Source organism: Scyliorhinus canicula, chromosome 5 (genome assembly GCF_902713615.1).
Source record: "Scyliorhinus canicula chromosome 5, sScyCan1.1, whole genome shotgun sequence".
Lineage (NCBI taxonomy): Eukaryota > Metazoa > Chordata > Chondrichthyes > Carcharhiniformes > Scyliorhinidae > Scyliorhinus > Scyliorhinus canicula.
In genome coordinates this window covers 131272208-131292926 of record NC_052150.1, presented here as the reverse complement: position 1 = coordinate 131292926, position 20719 = coordinate 131272208, and the positions used below count along the sequence as shown (strand labels likewise).

The 20719-nt window shown below is 45.9% G+C and overlaps 1 protein-coding gene across 2 annotated transcripts in view; it reads left to right on the top strand.

The window, feature by feature from the left end:
- epb41l4b (erythrocyte membrane protein band 4.1 like 4B) overlaps positions 1 to 20719 on the top strand; it is a 506687-nt gene that overhangs the window by 369584 nt on the left and 116384 nt on the right. For both annotated transcript variants that reach the window (XM_038797675.1, XM_038797674.1), the window contains exon 17: positions 18662 to 18783. In XM_038797675.1, coding sequence (XP_038653603.1) covers positions 18662 to 18783 — 122 coding nt within the window. The remainder of the gene's footprint in view (positions 1 to 18661; positions 18784 to 20719) is intronic.

Genomic DNA, 20719 nt, shown 5'->3' with positions numbered 1-20719 from the left:
TTGTTTTCGTTAGAGAGGAGAAGGCTGAGAGGTGACTTAATAGAGACATATAAGATAGTCAGAGGGTTAGATAGGGTGGACAGTGAGAGTCTTTTTCCTCGGATGGAGATGACCAACACGAGGGGACATAGCTTTAAATTGAGGGGTGGTAGATATAGGACAGATGTCAGAGGCAGTTTCTTTACTCAGAGAGTAGTAGGGGTATGGAACGCCCTGCCTGCAACAGTAGTAGACTCACCAACTTTAAGGGCATTTAAGTGGTCACTGGATAGACACATGGATGAAAATGGAATAGTGTAGGTCAGATAGGCTTCAGATGGTTTCACAGGTCGGCGCAACATCGAGGGCCGAAGGGCCCGTACTGCGCTGTAATGTTCTATGTTCTATTGTCACCTACCGTTGGTGTTGCAGGCAAATGCGGACATGGGGTTTCCCATTATCAGTTGACGAGGAGGTGTGTGTGTGTGTGTGTGTGTGTGTCATGTTTCTGTTCATGCATCATTATCTGAATGTGTCCTGTTTTGGTTTTCCTTTTGTTTCTAATGGTAGCTGGATTGGTGACAACAGGAGTTATTGGGTTTGGTGATAATATTTAGTGGCAGATGAGGGAAAATATGATTGTAATTCTTTCCTTCTTATCTTTGCATTGTCTGATGTGCCATCACGTGAAATCTGGCTTGCTACTGGATGCTGCTGTATTGTTTCCCTGTCTTTTACTTGTGTGCTTTTGTTTATGTCTTTATTGACCTGGATTTTATGCCTTGGAACCAGTGTACGTCTGATATTGCCATTTTTCTAAGTGTGATAAGAGTAAAATAACCCCTGGATTATTTCTCTACAGTCAATTATCTCCTTAAATGCCCGTTCCCTGTCTCTTCCACTCTCATCTACGACAACATTTAAGGAGCTGATGGGCTTCTTTATCACCAAGATTGAGATAATCAACCTTCTGCTTCCTCCCCTTTGCAACTCCAGAGAGACCCTTGGTGATGCACCAAGCCAATACCGTTACCTCCACACCTATCCCCCAACCATTGCATGTTCCCCTGCGTTGTTGAGGAAATGTGTGCCACCTAAATGTAGTCTCCATGCCCTATCCAGAGAATATCCAATAAAAATTGAAAGACAGACTTGAATTGTTTTGAATTTGTACAGCTACTTTAACTACCCAACAAACGCTTTCAGCTAATGAAGTAGTTTTGAGGTGTAGTCACTGTTGTAATATAGGAAACATCACCACCACCTTCTGAAGGGCAACTAGGGATAGGCAATAAACATTGGCCTAACCAGCAATGCCCACATCCCGTAAATGAATTTTTAAAAAACCACTGCCGCCAATTTGAGCAGAGGAAAGTCCCATAAACATCAATGAGATAATGGCAAAATAATCTGTGTTAGTGATGTTGGTTGAGACAGATATATTGAACAGGAAACCTGCGTTCTTTGAAATTAAGCTATAGAATCTTTGGTGCCCACCCGAGAAGGCAAGTTGGGGCTCAGGTCAATGGCTGCCTCAGTATGCTGCTGAAGCAATGTTTTTCAAATTTCTGGAGTAGGGCTTGAATGCACATCCTTCTGACTCAGAGGTGAGGGTACGACCACAAAACCATTGTGGTCATCTTCCGTTCCCTTGACCCAATTCCCTGTTGTGCACTTTTCTTTTAGTTTTAGAATTAGAAGAAGCAGCAAAACCTCTGAAGATGCCATTTATAGCAAGAGGTGGCCTTTCAGATCCTTGTCTGGTGCATTTTTTCTACAATGTGATTTCTCTGTTTCAATCATTTATTACTTTGTTTTTCTTTATGTGCCCCCTCCAAGAATCTTTTCACAAATGTCCATCCTCCTGGCTTGACTGAGAGTGAATGCTGAGAATCCATTTAAATGCAGTGCCCCCTTGATTGCGGTGCTGAGCTGGCCCCCCAGAGCGGGCAAACCAAATGCCTGATGACCTGGGCGTGGTATGTTTCACTTGGGGGCGGGAAGAATTTGACTAAGTGGCTCAAGATCACACCGACCTTCGTACTATTGTGTTAGACGCAGTTCAGAGAAGGTTCGCTTGTCTCATTACTGGGGTGAAGGGCTTATGAAGAAAGGTTGAACAAGTTGAGCCTATACCCATTGGACTATGAGAGGTGATCTTATTGAAACATATAAGATATTGAGAGGTCTTGATAGGGTGGAACCCAGGGGGATGTTTCCTCTTGTGGGGGAGACTAGAACTACGAGACACATTTTAAGAATAAAAGATCTTCCTTTTAAGGTGGAGATGAGGAGAAAGTTTTCTCTGAAGGTCGCAAATCTCTGGAATTCTCTTCCCAGAAAACATTGGAGGGTCAGTGAATTTATTCAAGACAGTGTTAGATAGATTTTTTTTATTGACAAGGGAGTTAAGGGTTATAGGGGACAGATATGAAAGTGGAATTGAAACTACAACCACATAGGCCATGATCTTCTTGAATGGTGGTGAAGGTTTGAAGGGCTGAATGGCCCACTCCTCCTAAGTCCTATGTTCCGATGTAATTGATTTGATTTATTGTCACGTGTACCGAGGTACAGTATTGTTCTGCGTACAGTCCAGACAGATCTGTCCATACATGAAAAAACATAGGACATAGATAAATACACAATGTAAATATATCGGCACAGGAAAAGAAGCCATTATCAGTAATTCTTTGCCAAAACTGGATGAGTGAAACCGGATGATGGCAGTCCCATCCAACTACTCTACTGTGTTGGAGCATGGTAAGATCAACTATGTCAAAAAGAGCAGACTAGAAAAATAAAAATGGGTGATGGCCCATCATTACAAACAAGATTGCCCAAGTCAGCTTTATTGCAGAATGACATTTTTTATTCTGTGAGGCACTCGATTCAATAACTGGATTTTTATTTGACTTCATGTTTTACTCCACACAGCTCTCTTACCTGTGTCGATGACAAGCAAACCATTCCACCTATGCCTTAATACCTTACTTCTTGATCCCTCCATTACCTCTGACTTCAGGCTGCTTGTCTGACATTTAATATTGTATGAACAGGCATGTCCTGCAATTAAATATTAGGAAGACTGATCCCATTGTCTTCAGTTCCCACCACCAGCACTGTGCCTAGCCACTGATTCCTTCCTTTTCCCTAACCACTGTCTGAGGCTCATTAAGATTGCTCGCAACTTTGACCTCTTACTTTCATCTTGGTAACATTGTTCATCTGCCCTCAAGCGTCAGCTCATCTGCTGAAACACATGCCTTTATCTCTGGACTTTACTTTTCCAATGCTCCACTGATTGGCCTCCCACCTTGCTCCATCTGTAAACTTCGGTTCATCCAAACTCTGCCATCAACGTCCCAACTTGCACCAAGTCTCATTCACCCATCAGCAGAACTGAGACGTTATACCTATCAGGAAATATTGAACAGGGTGAGTTCATTTCATAGAATATTAGAAGTAGAAGAGAATCATTCAACCTATTGTCGTTGTGCTGTCTGAAAAAGAGCTGGTCAATCTAATTTGATTTTTCTAGTACTTGGCCCAAAGCCTTGTAGGTTACAGTACTTCAAGTGCATGTCCAAGTGATTTTTAAATATGATGAGGGTTTCTGTCTCTATCATCTTTTTATGCAATGTCTTACAGACCCCACCATTTGTGGTGAAATTAATTTCACTTCCACGCCCCTCCCTCCCCCAACAATGGGCTGGATTCTCCCAAAATGGGACTATGACCCCATGCCGGGTAAAAACGCTGGCGTTTCACTCCAGAGTTTCCACGAAACAAAATAAGCTAATTCCCTAATAAGCTAATGCCCTGCAGGGGCTAGAAGGGACCCGGAGTGATTCACGCAGTTTTAGCTGCGGATACGGGCAACCTCACTTCTGGCCATGATGGACTCGGACCGCAGAGACAGCTTCTAAATGTAGCCCCCCCCCCCCCAATTCGGACGCACACTCTTGCATCCGACTGGTCCGATCTGTCCCTCGGCTGCCCATAAGGCCCCCCTGGTGCCCGATCCCCCTGCCCCCGATCCCCCCTGCCCCCCACCAGGTCAGCAGCGGACTGAGTCCGCAGCCACCACGCGAGGTTCGCCAACGGCGATGGATGGTTAGAACCACGCCATCGGCCGGTCAGAAGCGTAGGATCGCTGGGTGGGCCTGTGGCAGTGGCCCCCAGCTGCGCAGAGTACTTGATGAACTTGCCAATTCTCGGGTCCCGGAGAATCGCCGGATCGGCGCCGGGCCCGATTTCGACGTGAAAGTTGATTCTCCGCCCCCGTGCCAAATGCAATTTCGCCGCAAGGCTGCGGAAAATCCAGCCCAAATCTTTTTACCAATTACTCAATATCCCCCAGTTCATTAACCACTCAACTAAAGGAAATTGGTCTTTCATTCCAATTTATCTAGGCCCTTCGTGATTTTATAGACCCCGGTAAATCTCCCCTCAGCCTCCACTTTTCTAAAGTAAACAACTGCAACCTATCCAATCTTTCCTCATAGCTTAAATGTTCAAGCCTTGGCACATTCTTTATAAATCTCTTACGTATCCTTTCTGTAATCACATCCTTCCTTCACTATGGTGACTTGTTCACAGTATTCCAGCTGTGTTTCATAAATCAACTGCCGTTTTATATAGTTATAGTATAATCTCCCTGCAGTTATGCCTTGGCGAATAAAGACAATGATCTCATATACCTTCTAAAGCACATTGTCTACCTGATCTGCTACCTCCAGGGATATATGGACAAGTACACCAATGTCCCTCATGTGGAGCATAAACGGTGGCATAAACCTGTTATTCAAAATAACCTGTTTCTATGCTGTGAATGTTTTATTCTGCCAGGTTTTTACTCAGTATTCTAATCCCAAATGCAGCTATGAATTTACCTTCCTACCTTTGTAATATAACCCAGCTCTACAATGGTCCAAAATCTTTGCACTCCTCAAATTCTGGCCTGTTGTGCATCCATGCTTTATGTCATTCCAATACTGAAGGCTATGCCTTCAGCTGAGGTTGAGCGTCCTGTGTTATAGAAAGGTATAGGCGGGATGGTCAAATGGGCGGAAAAGTGGCAGATGGAATTTAACCCTGAAAAGTGTGATGTGATACATTTGGAAGGAGTAATTTGACAAGGAAGTATTCAGTGAATGGCCTGACACTGGGAAGTTCTGAGGAACAAAGGAACCTTGGAGTATTTGTTCATAGATCTCTGAAGACAGATGGGCAGGTTAATAAGGTGGTGAAAAAGGCATATGAGACGCTTGCCTTTTTCAATCGAGGCATAGATTACAAAAAGGGAGGCCATGTTGGAGTTGTATAGGACTTTTGAGATGCCACAGCTGGAGTACTGTGTGCAATTCTGGTCACCACATTATAGGAAGGATGTGATTGTACTGCAGCGGGTGCAGAGAAGATTCACCAGGATGGTGCCTGGGATGGAACATTTAAGTTACGAAGAGAGGTTGGATAGGCTTGGGTTGTTTTTGTGAAGACTGAGGGTGACCTGATCGAGGTGTACAAGATTCTGAGGGGCATGGACAGGGTAGATAGGGAGCAGCTGCCCCCCCCTTAGTTGAAGGGTCAGGGGACACAAGTTCAAGGTGAGGGGCAGGAGGGGATTTGAGGAAAATCCTTTTTACCCAGAGGGTGGTGAGGGTCTGGAACCCATTGCCTGGGAGGCGGGTTGACTCACATCGTTTAAAAAGTACCTGGATGAGCACTTGGCATGTCATAACATTCAAGGCTATGGGCCAAGTGCCGGCAAATGGGATGAGGTGGGCCGATCAGGTGTCTTTCATGCGTCAGTGCAGACTCGATGGGCTGAAGTGCCCCTTCTGCACTGCATCATTCTGTGATTCTGTGATTTTACAAGTTGAAGATTGTTTTTAAATTGTAAGTTGTTGTTGTTACCCCCAATTTGTGGGGAAATGCCTTGCTGCCACTAAACATTAATACCTGTCAACCCAAAAGAGACCAGGATCATATGAAGGCTCAGGGGACACCAAGCCATTGCTTCCTAAACATTAAGTTTAAATTTGTAAGTGTACTAGTGGTTTTCTTGTGTTATTGATTACATTAAAGCTCACAGTACACACTATTACTTGCCTGTCTTTTTATTGATCTTTGAGATGTGGGCATTACTGGGCTAGGCTAGCATTTATTGTCCACCCTGGGTTTCTCTGATGGACAAAGGAGAGCTAGTGGACCTGATCTATTTGGATTTCCAGAAGGCCTTTGACAAGGTGCCGTACATAAGGCTGCTAAATAAGTTAAGAGCAAAGTACTGGCATGGATAGAGGATTGGCTGACTGGCAGAAGGCAGAGAGTGGGGATAAAGGGTCTTTTTCAGGATGGCAGCCAGTGACTAATGGTGTTACACCGGGGTCAGTGTTGAGACCACAACTTTTCACAATATACATTAATGATCAGGAAGAAGGAACTGAGGGTGTGTTGCTAAGTTTGCAGATAATACAAAGATATATAGAGGGACAGGTTGTGTTGAGGAACCATTGATATTGCAGAAGGAATTGGACAGCCTAGGAGAGTGGGCCAAGAAGTGGCAGATGGAATACAATGTGAAAGAGTGGGTGTGTGCACTTTGGTAGGAAAAATAGAGGCATCGACTATTTTCTAAATGGGAAAAGGCTTTGTAAATCTGAAGCACAAAGGGACTTAGGATGCTTGGTTTAAGATTCTCTGATGGTTAACATGTAGGTTCAGTTGGCAGGAAGGCATATTAAAAATATTTTTATTGAAATTTAACATTTTTTACACTGTACATTCATTAAAGATGTTTGAGACAGTTACAGTTTGCATGTAATATAGAACATAGAACGATACAGCGCAGTACAGGCCCTTCGGCCCTCGATGTTGCACCGACATGGAAAAAAACTAAAGGCCATCTAACCTACACTATGCCCTTATCATCCATATGCTTATCCAATAAACTTTTAAATGCCCTCAATGTTGGTGAGTTCACTACTGTTGCAGGTAGCGCATTCCACGGCCTCACCACTCTTTGCATAAAAAACCCACCTCTGACCTCTGTCCTATATCTATTACCCCTCAATTTAAGGCTATGTCCCCTCGTGCTAGCCACCTCCATCCGCGGGAGAAGGCTCTCGCTGTCCACCCTATCTAACCCTCTGATCATTTTGTATGCCTCTATTAGGTCACCTCTTAACCTTCTTCTCTCTAACGAAAACAACCTCAAGTCCATCAGCCTTTCCTCATAAGATTTTCCCTCCATACCAGGCAACATCCTGGTAAATCTCCTCTGCATCCGTTCCAAAGCTTCCACGTCCTTCCTATAATGAGGCGACCAGAACTGTACGCAATACTCCAAATGCGGCCGTACTAGAGTTTTGTACAACTGCAACATGACCTCATGGCTCCGGAACTCAATCCCTCTACCAATAAAGGCCATCACACCATAGGCCTTCTTCACAACCCTATCAACCTGGGTGGCAACTTTCAGCGATCTATGTACATGGACACCGAGATCCCTCTGCTCATCCACACTACCAAGAATTTTACCATTAGCCAAATATTCCTCATTCCTGTTATTCTTTCCAAAGTGAATCACGTCACACTTCTCCACATTAAACTCCATTTTCCACCTCTCAGCCCAGCTCTGCAGCTTATCTATGTCCCTCTGTAACCTGCAACATCCTTCCGCACTGTCTACAACTCCACCGACTTTAGTGTCGTCTGCAAATTTACTCACCCATCCTTCTGCGCCCTCCTCTAGGTCATTTATAAAAATGACAAACAGCAACGGCCCCAGAACAGATCCTTGTGGTACGCCACTCGTAACTGAACTCCATTCTGAACATTTCCCATCAACCACCACTCTCTGTCTTCTTTCAACTAGCCAATTTCTGATCCACATCTCTAAATCACCCTCAATCCCCAGCCTCCGTATTTTCTGCAATAGACGACCGTGGGGAACCTTATCAAACGCTTTACTGAAATCCATATACACCACATCAACTGCTCTACCCTCGTCCACATGTTCAGTCACCTTCTCAAAGAACTCGATAAGGTTTGTGAGGCATGACCTACCCTTCACAAAACCATGCTGACTATCCCTAATCATATTATTCCTATCTAGATGATTATAAATCGTATCTTTTATAATCCTCTCCAAGACTTTACCCACCACAGACGTTAGGCTCACCGGCCTATAGTTACCGGGGTTATCTCTACTCCCCTTCTTGAACAAAGGGACCACATTTGCTATCCTCCAGTCCTCTGGCACTATTCCTGTAGCCAATGATGACCTAAAAATCAAAGCCAAAGGCTCAGCAATCTCTTCCCTGGCTTCCCAGAGAATCCTAGGATAAATCCCGTCATGCCCCGGGGACTTATCTATTTTCACCTTGTCCAGAATTGCCAACACTTCTTCCCTACGCACCTCAATGCCATCTATTCTAATAGCCTGGGTCTCAGCATTCTCCTCCACAATATTATCTTTTTCCTGAGTGAATACTGACGAAAAGTATTCATTTAGTATCTCGCTTATCTCCTCAGCCTCCACACACAACTTCCCACCACTGTCCTTGACTGGCCCTACTCTTACCCTAGTCATTCTTTTATTCCTGACATACCTATAGAAAGCTTTTGGGTTTTCCTTGATCCTACCTGCCAAAGACTTCTCATGTCCCCTCCTTGCTCGTCTTAGCTCTCTCTTTAGATCCTTCCTCGCTTCCCTGTAACTATCAGGCGCCCCAACTGAAACTTCACGCCTCATCTTCACATAGGCCTCCTTTTTCCTCTTAACAAGAGATTCCACTTCTTTGGTAAACCACAGTTCCCTCGCTCTACCCTTTCCTCCCTGTCTGACTGGTACGTACTGATCAAGAACACGCAATAGCTGTTCCTTGAACAAGCTCCACATATCCAGTGTGCCCAACCCTTGCAGCCTACTTCTCCAACCTACACATCCTAAGTCATGTCTAATGGCATCATAATTGCCCTTCCCCCAGCTATAACTCTTGCCCTGCGGGGTATACTTATCCCTTTCCATCACTAATGTAAAGGTCAGCGAATTGTGGTCACTGTCTCCAAAGTGTTCACCTACCTCCAGATCTAACACCTGGCCTGGTTCATTACCCAAAACCAAATCCAAAGTGGCCTCACCTCTTGTTGGCCTGTCAACATATTGTGTCAGAAAACCCTCCTGCACACATTGTACAAAGAATGACCCATCCAATGTACTCAAACTATATCTTTTCCAGGAACCCCCCGCCCACTTCCCTTCTTATGCTGTTTCTGGGTCCTATCCTTGACCCTTTACTTCACCTTGGGTGGCTGTATGGTGTTTGTCTGTGGGCAGTGCCCTCCTTCTCCCCTCTCCCTGTCGCCTGGCCTCCCCTTCCTTCTTTTCCGCTCTTCACATCCTGTTGACGGCCTACTTTTTGAGGGTTCTTTTCGTGTGGCCTTGTGTTGGGCCCTCTGGTCCCTGTGTCGGTCAGTCCCTGGCCTCCCCCTTGGTGTTTCCTCCGGTCTCTCCCCCGCTGTTTCTGTCCCTCACATTTCTGTCTGCTCTCTGTCCCCCACCCCCTCCCGTTGGTGGCTTTGAATAGATCTTGGAACAGGTTGACGAATGGCCCCCACACTTTGTGGAAACCATCTTCAGACCCTAGGATGGTGTACTTAATCTTCTCCAGGTGGAGAAATTCCGATCAGTCTGACACCCAGTCTGCACCTGTGGGTGGTATTGATTATTGCCAGCCGAGCAGAATTGTCTGGCGGGCGATTAGGGAAGCAAAGGCAAGGATGTCAGCCCTCTTCCCCAAATGTAGTTCTCGCTGGTCCGACACCCCGAAGACTGCCACTCTTAGGCACGGCTCCCCCTGCCCACAACTTTGAATATTGCCTTGAAGAAGCCTGTCCAAAACCCAACAAGTCTGGGGCAGGCCCAGAACATGTGTGCATCCTGGCACCATTCACATTCATCCTCCACCTCCGCGAAGAACCTACACAGGTGTCCTTGTCAGGTGTGCTCTGTGCACCACTTTTAGTTGCATGAGTTTTATCCTTGCGCAGGGGAGGACAGCACGTGGTGCAGTGGTTAGCACTGCGACTGCGGCTCTGAGGACCCGGGTTTGAATCCTGGCCATGAGCCACTGTCCGTGTGGAATTTGCACATTCTCCCCGTGTCTGCGTGAGTTTTAGCTCCACAACCCAAAGATGTGTAGGTTCGGTGGATTGGCCACGCTAAATTGCCCTTTAATTGGGAATAAAAATAATTGGGCACTCTAAATTTAAAGAAAAAAATCATTACGCAGGGGGAAGTGGAGTTTGTCCTGCTCCGTGCTTTGCTCCAGAGTCCCCACCCTATTTCTGTTCCCAGCTCTTCCTCCCATTTTCCCCTTGTTTCGTCCAGTGGGGAGCTTGTCCTTTCTAAAAGTCATCCGTGTATCTCTCCCCAGTTCTCCTTTCCTAGACTGTCCACCTCCAGTAACTCTTCCAACATTGTGTCTCTTGGGACTCTTGGGTACCCGCTTGTCTGTCCCCCATGTAAAAGTTCCTCACCATCAGTGTACCCCCCCCGTCCTGTCTCCACCTCTTAAAGGTGGTGCCAAGCATGGCTGGTGGAAACTTGTGGTTGCCGCAGGTTGGGGCCATGATGGCCACTTTGGTCGACTCAAGTATTGTCTCATCTGATTCCAGGTTCTCGGAGTTACTACTACCACTGGGCTTTGTTGGCGGGAATGGAGTGCTGTTGTGGCGAGGGCACGGAGAGTCATTCCTGTACAGGAGGACTCCTCCATCCTCACCCATTCTGTATTTGGTTCCGTCACCCTTCCCCTCACTCTTCCGGCTGTGGCTACACAGTAGTAATATTGCAAGTTCGGGAGGGCCAAGCCACCCATGCTTCTTCTCCTTTGTAGTACAGTTTGGGGGATTCTTGGATTTTTTGACCCCCACACAAACGCCATAATCATTTGCCTATCATTTGGAAAAAGGCCTTGGGGATGTAAATCGGTATGGATCTGAACAGGAAGAGGAACCTGGGCAGCACGTTCATCTTGATTATCTGCACCCTCCCTGCCAGGGAAAGCAGGAGTGCATCCCATCGCCATATGAGGTGTTGGGCATGGCATCTATGTAGTGTGTACTTGGAGATTACGATCATGAGGTACTCCGCTCTGACTATTTCTGGAAGCATCAGTTTCCCTACTACAAATACGTCGATGCGAGTGTAAACCGTGTGTACTGTTGAGAAGAACAAAAATTCCTTCCCACCTGGGTGCAGAAACCACGATGAGTCCACTACCCCCATCTGCTCCAAGAGCATTTCCAGTTCCCGAGCCATGCCTGCCGTTTTCCCCGTTCTGAGGTTTGATCAGTCCGTCAGTGGGTCCTGTACACTGTTAAAGTGTCCGTCCCCCCTGTCCCCCACCATGATCAGTCGGTGTGTGTCAATGTCGGATTTCCCCCATGTTCTTCTTTATAAATCCACGTCATCCCAGTTGGGTGCGTACACACTGACCAGGACAACAGGTGCCCTGTCGAGGACACCGCTGACCATAACGTACCGTCACCCTTGGTCCGTAACTGTCTTTGTCACCACAAACACTGTCCTCTTGCTCATCAGCATTGCAACCCCCCCCCCCCCCCCCCCCCCCCCCCCCACCAGCTCTTGTCCCATAGCAGGAATGGTAGGTCTGTCCCATCCAGCCCTTCCTTACCCGCAGTGGTCGGTCTTTTTCCCTCAGATGCGTCTCTTGGAGGAGGCAAATACAATGTCAGCATTCATTTCAAGAGAGCTAGAATAAAAGAGTAGGGATGTACTGCTGAGGCTGTAATGACTCTGGTAAGACCCCATTTGGAATATTGTGAGCAGTTGTGTATTGAAGGAACGATGTGCTGGCCTTGGATGGAGAGGGTCCAAAGGAGGTTCACAAGAATGATCCCCGGAATGAAGGGCTTGTCATATGAGGGGAGGTTGAGGACTCTGGGTCTGTACTCAATGGAGTTTTGAAGATGGGAGGGGGGTTGGGATCTAATTTAAACTTCCAGAATACTGAGAGGCCTAGATAGAGCGGACATGGACAAGATGTTTCCACTGGTAGGAGATACTAGAAACCGAGGGCACCGCCTTAGACTGAAGGGATGATCCTTTAAAACTGAGATGAGGAAGAATTTCTTCAGCCAGAGGGTGGTGAATCTGTAAACTCTTTGCCGCAGAAAGCTGTGGAGGCCAAGTCACCGAGTGTCTTTGAGACAGAGATAGGTAGGTTCTTGATAAACAAGGGGATCAGGAGTTACGGAGAGAAAGCAGGAGAATGGGGATGAGAAACATATCAGCCATGATCAAATGATGGAGCAGATTTGATGGACCGAATAGCCTAATTATGCTCTTATGGATCTCCCTTGGAGCCATTGCAGACTATGTGGTAAGGTGCTTCCAAATACTTATAGCGAGTTCTGATATTGTAATCCAGTTGAAGAAACAGATTTATGTCAAAGTCCAGATGGTATTTCCATGCTGCTCATGTCTCTCTAGGTGGCAGAGATCAGGGGCGAGGAATCACCCGGGACCGGCGTCAATCCCCCCCCTGCCGTGTCCCGAATTCTCCGCCCCCGAGATTTGGCGGGGGCGGGAATCGCGCCGCACTGGAAGGCGGGCCCCCCGCGCCGGTCGGTGGGCCCCCCTCGGTGATTCTCCGGCCCGCGATGGGCCGAAGTCCCGCTGCTGACAGGCCTCTCCCGCCAGTGGGAATCGAAACACCTACCTGACCGGCGGGATTGGCAGCACGGGCGGGCTCCGGGGTCCTGGGGGGGGGGGCACGAGGCGATCTGACCCCGGGGGGTGCCCCCACGGTGGCCTGGCCCGGGATCGAGGCCCACCGATCAGCGGGCGGGCCTGTGTTGTGGTGGCACGCTTTTCCTTCCGCCCCCGCCATGGCCTTCACCATGACAGAGATGGAAGAGACCCCCTCCCCTGCGCATGCGCCGATATGACGTCAGCAGCCGCTGGCGCTCCGGCGCATGCACGGACTTACGCCGGCTGGCGAAGTCCTTTCGGCCTCGGCTGGCGTGGCGCCAAAGGCCATTCGCGCCAGCCAGCAGCGTGGGAACCACTCCAGCACGGGCTGAGCCCCTCAATGTGAGGGCTTGGCCCCTGAAGGTGCGGAGAATTCCACACCTTTGGGGCTGCCCGACGTCGGAGTGGTTCACTCCACTCCGACATGCCGGCACCCCCCGCCCCGCCGGGAAGGGGAGAATCCCGGCCCATGGATTTGGGAAGCGCAGCTGAAGAAATCTTGGAGAGTTGGATAGTATACATTGCAGTATAGTGGACATCTATATTAGCGGATGAGATTGCAGTCAAGTAGACTGTTGGTCCTGGATGATATTGAGTTTCTAGAGTGTTATTGCCATTGCCTCAATCCAAGCAAGTCAATTCTATTCTATCAGGGTGCTAAGTTAGTTAGTTTTGTAGATCGTGGAAAGGCTTTGAGGCAATTAGGAGGTGATCCACTCAACACAGAATATCCAGTCTTTGATCTGCCCTAGTTGCCATGTTGTTTATGTGGCTAGTACAGTTACATTTATGATTAATGTCCTGGTGTTGATATTGCCAGTAAATATCAGGGGGAACTGGTTAGGTTCTTTTATGGAAGTGGTCATTGCCTGGAACTTGTGTGACATGAATTACTTGTGACTTATCAGCTGAAGCACAGGTATTGTCCAGGCCTCGTCACATGTAGGTATGGGCTGGACTTTTTTATCTGGGGACTGAAAAATGGTACTGAATACTATGCAATCACCAGTGAACATCACCACTTCTGACCTTATGTTGGAGAGAAGATTAGTGATGAAACAGCTGAAGATGGTTGTACCTCGGTCATTTACCTGAAGAATCCCTGCAGGGATATCATAGGGCTAAGGTGATTGGCCTTCAACAACCACAGCTATATGTTTGAGGGGTGTAAAGGAGGGCTAGCACCTCTCACTGGCAGGCTCACTGTACTCTTTGGAATAGTTCATCCTGCATTGATCCTCACCATCACCCAGCACTCACTGTGGCTCCAAGTAGCTGTTAGCATGCGACGGCGGCCATGCCCTAGTGTGCCTTCAACATGTGGACCAAACCATGTGAGGGTAGCTGTCAGCTCTCCTACCTTAAGCAACTTGGGGATTTGTCTACCCTGGCATGTGAAGACTGATTCCAGTGGCCTGGGCGGATGAGGTATGACAGAAGCAAAAGTGGAACTCAGCCGCCCCTTGATCATCTGAGCAGCCCTTTTCAAGGCCACACTGCTCACCTCTCTGGTATGAAGAAGTGGCTAGAAAAGGTGCTCTAAACATTGTCTGCTTCACTTCCCTGGCCAGTAGGGATCCCTGACATTAGAGTGGTTAGTAGACTCAAAAGCAGAACATAAAGGTGATACCAGTCACCATTGGTGCATGGAACATGCACACTCTCATGGACAATGCCATGGCCAACAGACCTGAGAGAAAACACTCTTGTCAGTAGAGAGATGACTAGGTGTAATGTCCAGATCACCACCCCCGGCAAGATTGATCGACCTGAAAAGGGTCAGTTAAATGAAATTGGTGTATGATACACATTTCTTATCAGTAGCCATAGAAAAATAGAATGGCACAAAAGCTGCGTAGGCTTTGCTGTCATGAATCATCACATCAAGGTTTCCCAAACGTGTTTATTAGCATCTTGGGCTGGATTCTTCATTCGGAAGACTATGTTCTCCCACCGGAGATTAATCACCTGATTTGCGATCACGCTTGGAGCGGAAATCCAGAGGCAATTCACTATCTCTTGCCATACAAAGTTATGCACGATGGGGATTTCATCGGACTGCCATTTTGAACAGGCGGCCCGGTAGAGTAGTCCGGTGACTGGCTCCTCTCACCACAAAATGCAATTCCACCTCACACCCCCCACCATGGGATTTGGTGGGTCACAACCCCCTTCGTATCCCCACAGAATAAAGTTAACCACATCAAAAGCAGTTAAGTGCTTTATGCAGAGAAAATGTAATGAGAGCACTGAACTGCTTTTGATGTGATCCATGAGCTGTCTATGATAGCTAGATGTTTATAAACATTGCAGTACTTGAGATCTATTCAAGCATGAAGGGAAATGCAACTAAACAGTCCAGACAGCTGACGGTGTGGAAGTTGTCAATCATAGTAAAACCAATTTCCCATTGACGTGAATAAAAGCCTTGCAGATCAAAGATCTGACGGGGTTTAATCGAAGCTAATGTGGTTTTTGCTTTCTAGGAATTTAACAGGTGCTTCTTTCCCTGCCTGAGCCAATAGGTATAGGGCACAGGTAAGCTTTAAAGCAATGTTTTTTTCAAGTCTCTGTCTGGATAACTCCCTAGTAATGGCGGGGAGGGGGGGTCTCTCTTACGGGAGGGGTCTTGGGTGAGTGTGTCTGCAATGGGGGGTTCTGGAGGGGGTCTCTGTAATTGGGGGTTTCTGGTGCGGGGATATGTATTGGGGGATCTGTGTATTGGGGGTCTGTGTATTGGGGGGATCTGTGTATTGGAGGATCTGTGTATTGGGGGATCTGTGTATTGGGGGATCTGTGTATTGGGGGATCTGTGTATTGGGGGATCTGTGTATTGGGGGATCTGTGTATTGGGGGATCTGTGTATTGGGGGGATCTATGTATTGGGGGATCTGTGTATTGGGGGATCTGTGTATTGGGGGGATCTGTGTATTGGGGGGATCTGTGTATTGGGGGGATCTGTGTATTGGGGGATCTGTGTATTGGGGGGATCTGTGTATTGGAGGATCAGTGTATTGGGGGATCTGTGTATTGGGGGATCTGTGTATTGGGGGATCTGTGTATTGGGGGGATCTATGTATTGGGGGATCTGTGTATTGGGGGGATCTATGTATTGGGGGATCTGTGTATTGGGGGGATCTGTGTATTGGGGGGATCTGTGTATTGGGGGGTCTGTGTATTGGGGGGATCTGTGTATTGGAGGATCTGTGTATTGGGGGGATCTGTGTATTGGGGGATCTGTGTATTGGGGGATCTGTGTATTGGGGGGATCTGTGTATTGGGGGGATCTATGTATTGGGGGGATCTATGTATTGGGGGGATCTGTGTATTGGGGGGATCTGTGTATTGAGGGGTCTGTGTATTGAGGGGTCTGTGTAAGGGGGGGTCCATGTAATGGGGGTCTCTGTAATGGGGGTCTTTATAGTGGGGGTCTCTGTAGTGGAGAGTTTCTGGAGGGTGGGTCTCTGTAAGGAGGGTTTCTAGTGGGGTCTCTTATTGGGGGGTCCCTGGTGGGTAGGTCTGGTGGGGCTGGAGTGAGTAGGAATTGCATTGTTACGGGAAGGCTGCAATGGAATTTGGGGCAACTCCCTTAAAGAGTTATCCCATTGGCCAACATGAGGTCCACCGCGCCAGGGCCACACTCGGAAATACCTGCAACAATTCTTGCCCAAGGGACCAGAGAATCATGCAGGCTCGAGAACCCAGTGCCCTGCCCGTTAGTAGGTCGACCCATGTGCATCCTCACACTAGCATGGGGCACAAACCTTGATACTGCCACCAGCAGAGGGACTGGAGCATCGGAACGGGCGCCAATACCGTTTTTTATTATGGTGCTGGATTCACCACCGCATTGGGAACTCGGGTACTAGTGGAGGGCAGTGGATAATCCAGCTCCTTATTGTGCTTAAATTCCCCCTGCATGGAAATGGACACTAATGTCTGCAACTATTCTATTTTTTCAGACTGATAGTGTAGCTAGTAACTCAGAGGCCCAGGTTAATGTTCTAGGACATGGGTTCAAATCCAAACATGGCAGCTGTATTTTAATTAAATTAATAAATGTAATGAATTAATAAATCTGGAATTGAAAGCTCGTCTCAGTAGTAGTGACCATTAAGCTGCCATTGATTTAAGAACCTAACTGATTCACTAATGTCCTTTAGGGAAGGAAATCTGCCGTCCCTTACCTCGTCTGGCTTGCATATGACTCCAGAGCCGTAGCAAATGTGGTTGATTCTTAATTGTCCTCTGCAATGATCTAACAAGCCTCTCAGTTCAAAGGATGGGCAACAAACATTAGCCTTTCCAGCAATATCCACAGCCGATGAAATCATTTTAAAAAATCTAAGGCTGAAATCTTCATACCATTCTCACTTCCAGATGCAATTGTTGCCACACTCTCCTCAGCTGGCTTCCTATCATGTACCCTTGTAAACTCCAACTCATACAGAACTCTGCTGTCCTTATCCTAACCTACATTGCGTTCTGCTTAGCTCTCATCATTGTCCATGCTGACCTACATTTGCTCGATCTTAAATCCTTGCATCCTTAATCAGGTTTTTGCTGATTCCTCTTACTATTTTCTTTCTGGTTTGATATCTATCTATTTCTGGTTATGCCTTTGTAAAGCACCTTTGAAGATTTTTCTAATTGCACATAAACATATAAATGCAAGTTGTTATTCTTTAGCATCTGGTGAAGGAATTCATCCATTATTCCCATCATGTACCTTCTGTCTGTTAACGAGACAAAAGCATTCAAGCACAGGCCGATTTTGCTCAGAGCCATTTTCAAGTCTTAAAAAAAAAAGGATAAAAGCAAATTACTGCGGAAGCTGGAATCTGAAACCAAAAGAGAAAACGCTGGAAAATCTCAGCAAGTCTGGTAGCATCTGTAAGGAGAGATAAGAGCCAACGTTGCGAGTGCAGATGACCCTTTGTCAAAGCTGTCCGAGAGAAGAGCAGTACTTCTTCAGGGTAGGCATTCCTGGAAGAGAAGTGGCAGTGAGTTAAACACTGAGCTTTGTCAAAGGGTCATCTGGACTCAAAACGTTAGCACTTTTCTCTCCTTGCAGATGCTGTCAGACCTGCTGAGATTTTCCAGTGTTTCCTCTTTTAGTTTCTAAATAAAAGGATTCTGCCTGCCTAGATACAAAGCTAGTGCTTTCAGCTTGCACTAGTGACATATTTCTCTTTATAGGAGATGCAATGGATGTACAGATTTCAGTGGATGAATTACGGCTATGGTATTCAAGATCATGTGAACTGGGTTTAAACTGGTTCTTGATAGAGTCCTTCCTTGTGAAGCTCACGCTATTCATCCGAATCATTGCCCACGTGTATGGGGAAGTCCTCCTGAGTCCCACAGAACAATTATGGCTAGCAAACTGAGTGTGACTGAGGGAGAAAAACTCATCAGCTGGTCAAGCTTGCTCTGTTTGATTTCCTACTTGGCAGGTTCTGACTCTATGCGTTCAAACTAACTGGCACTTGGTATCCCTCTTGGAGTTTTCCGTTAAATCCAATAAAAGTAAATTGACAAATTCTACGCCTGCAGCAGGCATTGGGTCTCTAAAAGTTACGCAACCCAGAAGGAGAGTTACTTTCTACCTCTAGGCCTGGCAAAGATATTACCAAATAAAGATTTTTTAATCGGTAACCTTTCTTTTCCTTACCAAATTAACTTTCATTTCCTTGGTGTTGCATCAAATTGACACTCCAGAACTTATTTTTTGTTTTGAAAGGTAGTCACCTCTTTTCCCTGACTCAGGTTTTCTTCAGAGCCAGCTTTATTAACTGATGCCAGACTTTATTTTATTATTCCCGTGGTATTTACCAAGCTTGCCTAGTATAGTATGCTGTCATTTTATATTTGGTTTATTTATTTTTATTTTAGAGTTGAGCTCAGCTGTTCTTCCACACTATGAGGAGGTTGGCATATGTTTTAAGCAGTTGGAAGTTGAAACCAGTAAGGTGACTGGGCAGTGGCCGTCATTACATATCAACATGAATAACAAGGTAATTTATTACACTGTAACTTTAACAACTTTTATTGATTTCTTGCTGACTGTATATATCATTTGTTTCAATCATCCTGTTCCCCTGTAGGTAGTACCTCAGTCAATCAACATGTGCAGTTTCTTAATAAGCTTCCTACACCAATTTGGGGCTAGGGATGCATCATGATTAATTTAGTCGTTATATTGTCATTAGTCATGATTCACGCATAACAGAAATAAAACTATGCAAGTCTAAATTTTCAGAGGAGTGATTTAATTTCTGAACAAATTTTGCTCCTGTTGTAGGTTTTGAAATGAAAACTATTGGAGATTAATAACATTTTAAGCAATTTCGATAGGTTGAGTTGATGGACTGACAAATAACAAATGGATATTAATGAAGGCAAATTTAAACTCGTAACATGTACACAAAATGTCCATAAACAAAGATAAAATAGAAAAAAAGATTGCCTGTAACCACAACAAGGTGGAATAGGTATGGGAGGCATAAAGTTTCTGGTGGACATTTAACATGGTGGCTTTAGTGTTGCTGGTGAAATTGAGTAAGTTTTGACTTAACCAGGAGTTGCACATCAATCAGCATGGCATATTTATGGAATGAAAGATGGATTTGGAGAGGCAGAGTCATTTGTCAGTTGTGTTTAATGGGAGCTGTTAATAATCTCACCGAGATTTATCCCAGGTTTCAAAATATACCAAGAAAGCAGAAAACATGACTCACTTGTTAAAATTGATGAAGAAAATCAGACCGTAAAAATACAGAGCAGTTTCCTCACTAGCATACATTATAACCTGCATGAGCTTTATGAAGCTGTTACATTATCTTAGTCACCGTCACCAATCACATTACCAATTTAATATCCGAATGTTGAAAATCGAATTTTCATTGTCCAAAAATATTTCCAGTGCCCATAAAAGTTAGAAGTAAAATTCACTCACCTCTACAATTAAAGCTATAAATCCTTCCTTTATACATAGCTGCCTGGCTTGGTAATTATATATGACCAAAAGTCAAGACTTGAACATAATTGGGAAAGGAAAGTTCATAGAAGTTTGGGAATTCTCAATGAACTTAGATGTGTTTCTTGCAAGTTAGTGTTTTGCTTTCATATATCCTTTCATATGATGTGAGTGTCACTAACTAGATCCACATTTATTGCCCATCCCTATTTTCCCTTGAAGTGAATGGCCAGTTGGTCATTTCAGAGGACAGTTAAGAGTCAACCACATTTGTGTGGGTTTGCGGTCACACGTGGGCAGATTTCTTTCCATAAAGGACATTAGTGAATCAGATGGAATCAATGTTAGTTTCACGATCAGCGTTATATTCCAGACTTATAAATTGCTTTAAATTCCACCTTACTGCTGTGGTTGGATGTGAACCTATGCTACAGTATTAGCCTGGTCCTCCTGAATTACTAGCCCAGCGACATTCCCATTACACCACCATTTCCCACTGTGATGCTTCTAGCAGCACATCTACTGATGCCAGGAGCCATGTTCTCAGGAAACACCAGATTATAAATTGGGATACAACCCAACAACATCAGTTCTCTGATATGAGCATTGCTCCCTCACCACTGGATTGGAACACAGAATTATTCAGTTTCACCCTATTTAGCCTTATTTTGCAGACTCTGATTGCTCCTGAACTCACCCCTTCAATGTGATGCACCTCAATTACCACAAGACGAGAATGGCGGAACAATCAAGGCTTTATTGAACAAGATGTTGTGCCTCCTGTAGCTGGAACCAGAATAGCTGCAGCACAGGAGAGCACACACTTTTATGCGCTGCCTGCTGGGTGGAGCCAACAGGCAGGGATTTACCATCCTACCTCTAATGTACGGGCAGTGCCGTAATACATATAATATACCATTAGTGTTGTTCACCACACAAAGTCATGCAGGGCACTAGACTTGATGAGCTGTATT